This window comes from Austrofundulus limnaeus, unplaced genomic scaffold (assembly GCF_001266775.1).
Source record: "Austrofundulus limnaeus strain Quisiro unplaced genomic scaffold, Austrofundulus_limnaeus-1.0 Scaffold756, whole genome shotgun sequence".
Lineage (NCBI taxonomy): Eukaryota > Metazoa > Chordata > Actinopteri > Cyprinodontiformes > Rivulidae > Austrofundulus > Austrofundulus limnaeus.
This window is the reverse complement of record NW_013953158.1, coordinates 83,182-85,650: the sequence shown is the minus strand read 5'-3', so window position 1 is coordinate 85,650 and position 2,469 is coordinate 83,182. Positions and strand designations below refer to the sequence as shown.

The 2,469-nt window shown below is 37.9% G+C and overlaps 1 protein-coding gene across 1 annotated transcript in view; it reads left to right on the top strand.

Annotated features, from left to right (window-relative positions):
• The window catches only part of cfap206 (cilia and flagella associated protein 206), a gene marked incomplete at its 5' end in the record, with an annotated part of 19,099 nt that overhangs the window by 4,189 nt on the left and 12,441 nt on the right, over positions 1-2,469 (top strand). The window contains 2 exon segments of the mRNA XM_014028389.1: positions 1,564-1,683; positions 1,781-1,979. Of these exon segments, the coding sequence (XP_013883843.1) occupies positions 1,564-1,683; positions 1,781-1,979 (319 nt within the window).

Sequence of the window (2,469 nt, the reverse complement as noted above, 5' to 3'; positions counted from 1 at the left end):
TACGAACCCTTTGTTAGAACAAAAGTAAGAGAAATTTAGGATAAGAATACAAACATGTTCTTGCATGAGGCCCATTGAGTGGAGGAACGTTTTTGCAGAACTGATTGTCATTGATGATCTGATTTGCCTAAAATTTTGTAAACTGAATTTAATTGTATTTGCAGTAAGTTTGATATGTTTTTTGTATGAAAGTGTTGGGTCCACTGTGACCCCAAGGTACTTGAATTCGTCTACAAGGTCAAGTTCCACTCCCCCCAAGAACACATTGGACCGCTGCAGTTTTGTGGGTCTTTTTTTGAACATCACAGAAACTGCCTTTTTTTGTTCAATAATAGACAAGAATTAAGGAGCCAACGCTGAATATTCTCCAGGGCTAATATAAGAACAGATGATGCTTCCTGTGTGCTTTTAGCAGATGTAAAAATAACATCATCATCATACATTTGGAAGGTCATTTATGTAGTATTCCAATTAATGTTAAAATCACCCATTAAAATTATTTGTGGTTGAGTAGAAGTTTAAGTTCATAAAAATTCGTTTTTGCTGTAGGCTTAGGGCTGCACCATTTAATCGATTAATCGACAACTAATCGATTATTAAAATAATCGATGACTAATTTAATAATCGATTAATCGAAAAAATAATCGTTAGATTAATCGATTAGAAAATAATCGTTTGGTACAGCACTAATACATACACAATAATAAAAGACATTGTTGTTGAAAGTGATACGTCAACACCTATTCTAAAGCTTTTTCACTTGGCCATTCAATCAATGTGCACTTAAGCGTATTTCGGACGTACATTAATACTCCCCCACCCCTGCCATTATTTCTGTCTTTCCTAAACACATTATTACTAAACACAGGTACATTTACAACAGCATCAGGTGATGTGTGGGTTAAACACGTCTCAGTGAGACCTAAAAAGTCAATATTGGAACTACTCAGCAGGTGTTCCATCTGTTCACGTCTTATATGGAAAGCCAGCGTTGCCAAATCTACGTCGTTTACGCGTCAAATTAACACGTAATGTCACGTAGATTTGGCAGCGCTGGCTTTCCATATATGATGTATATCATGTCTCTGTGCGTGGCACCACCAGCCAGCGATACATCCACTCCAGACCAGGAAGAGGCGCCGACAGGAACCCGAGCAGAGTGTCATTAAAAATCATCCTCTGCTGATAATAAATCAGTGATTTGTTGCTTTATTGCAAAGTCACGCTACGTCAATTCCAAGGTGTGACCAAAACGCATACATGTCAACTTGTACGGATTGTCCGTAAGTTATAAGGGTATTACGTCATTTTGCAGTTATACGGACGTATAGAGCAATCTCACGGATTTTTTTCAAGTCTTACGGATTTTTTTCAAAACCCATTTTCAAATTTATCTAACATGTCAGAGCCTGTAGGATGATTTAAAAAAACAATAAATATGGATGAAAACGGTTACAACTTTGTCGTTTCTTGCCACTCTTCAACTCTGGAATAAATGGTAGCAGATAATATGCATTTATTCACGTAATGATAAGTGTTAAATTGTGTTTTTTTAACCTACAGACAGATGTGTGTTTATGCACTAAGTATGTAGACAAGCTGCAGACAGAGATGTCCTCTCAGCTGATGCTGCTCAGAAACACTGTGCAGTCAAAGRCAGCTGTATCAACTGCTACAGTCTTTGTAAGTCCACTGACTAGAGTTTTATCATGGAAACTCCTCAGATATTTGGATTTAGGTCGGTCTTTTCACTTCGTATGACATGTTTATTCTTTTTCAGCCATTATTTAAAGCCGTGTCGAAAATATGGACCGAGCTCCAGGACGAGGCTGCACTCCTGAACCTCCTGTCCGACATCACGCTCAGTCTGAAGCCCTTCATCAGTTCTCAGTCACAGATGTTCTCTGAGACATATCTGAGCGACTTGCTGGAGGCATCAGAGGTAAAGACAGATGAACAGAGGATGGCAGAAACCTCAGGTACGTCTCAGATAAACCAAACTTCCAGTGGTGGGCACCAGCCCGCTAAAGTGCAAATCCGCTAATTGCGGACCTAAATATTTCATTTGCGCTTTAGTGGTCTTACTAATTTTTATAATTCATAAGCGGATTTGCGCTTTCTRAAATTAAAATGCAGTATCTCTAATAACTAATTATCTACCAGTCATCATTATCTTGAACAGCAGAAGGTATGGCTGTCAATGAATCACAACACAGTGATCTACCCAATTTTACTTTACAATTGGAGCTCCTTTTAAAAAAAAAATTAAAAAAATAAAGATTGAACGCTGGAGCTCAAAAGCAATCGGCCAACGGTGTTGGAGACTCAAATGATTTAAAGATGTTATGCTGGTGAAGACTGACATCTATTGGTCAACTGGAGCAACTATATGGAAAACGTCCTAATCCAGGTAGAAAAAACTGGGAAACTTTAAAATCCAATGGAAACATGAAAAACTTTAAAATCCAA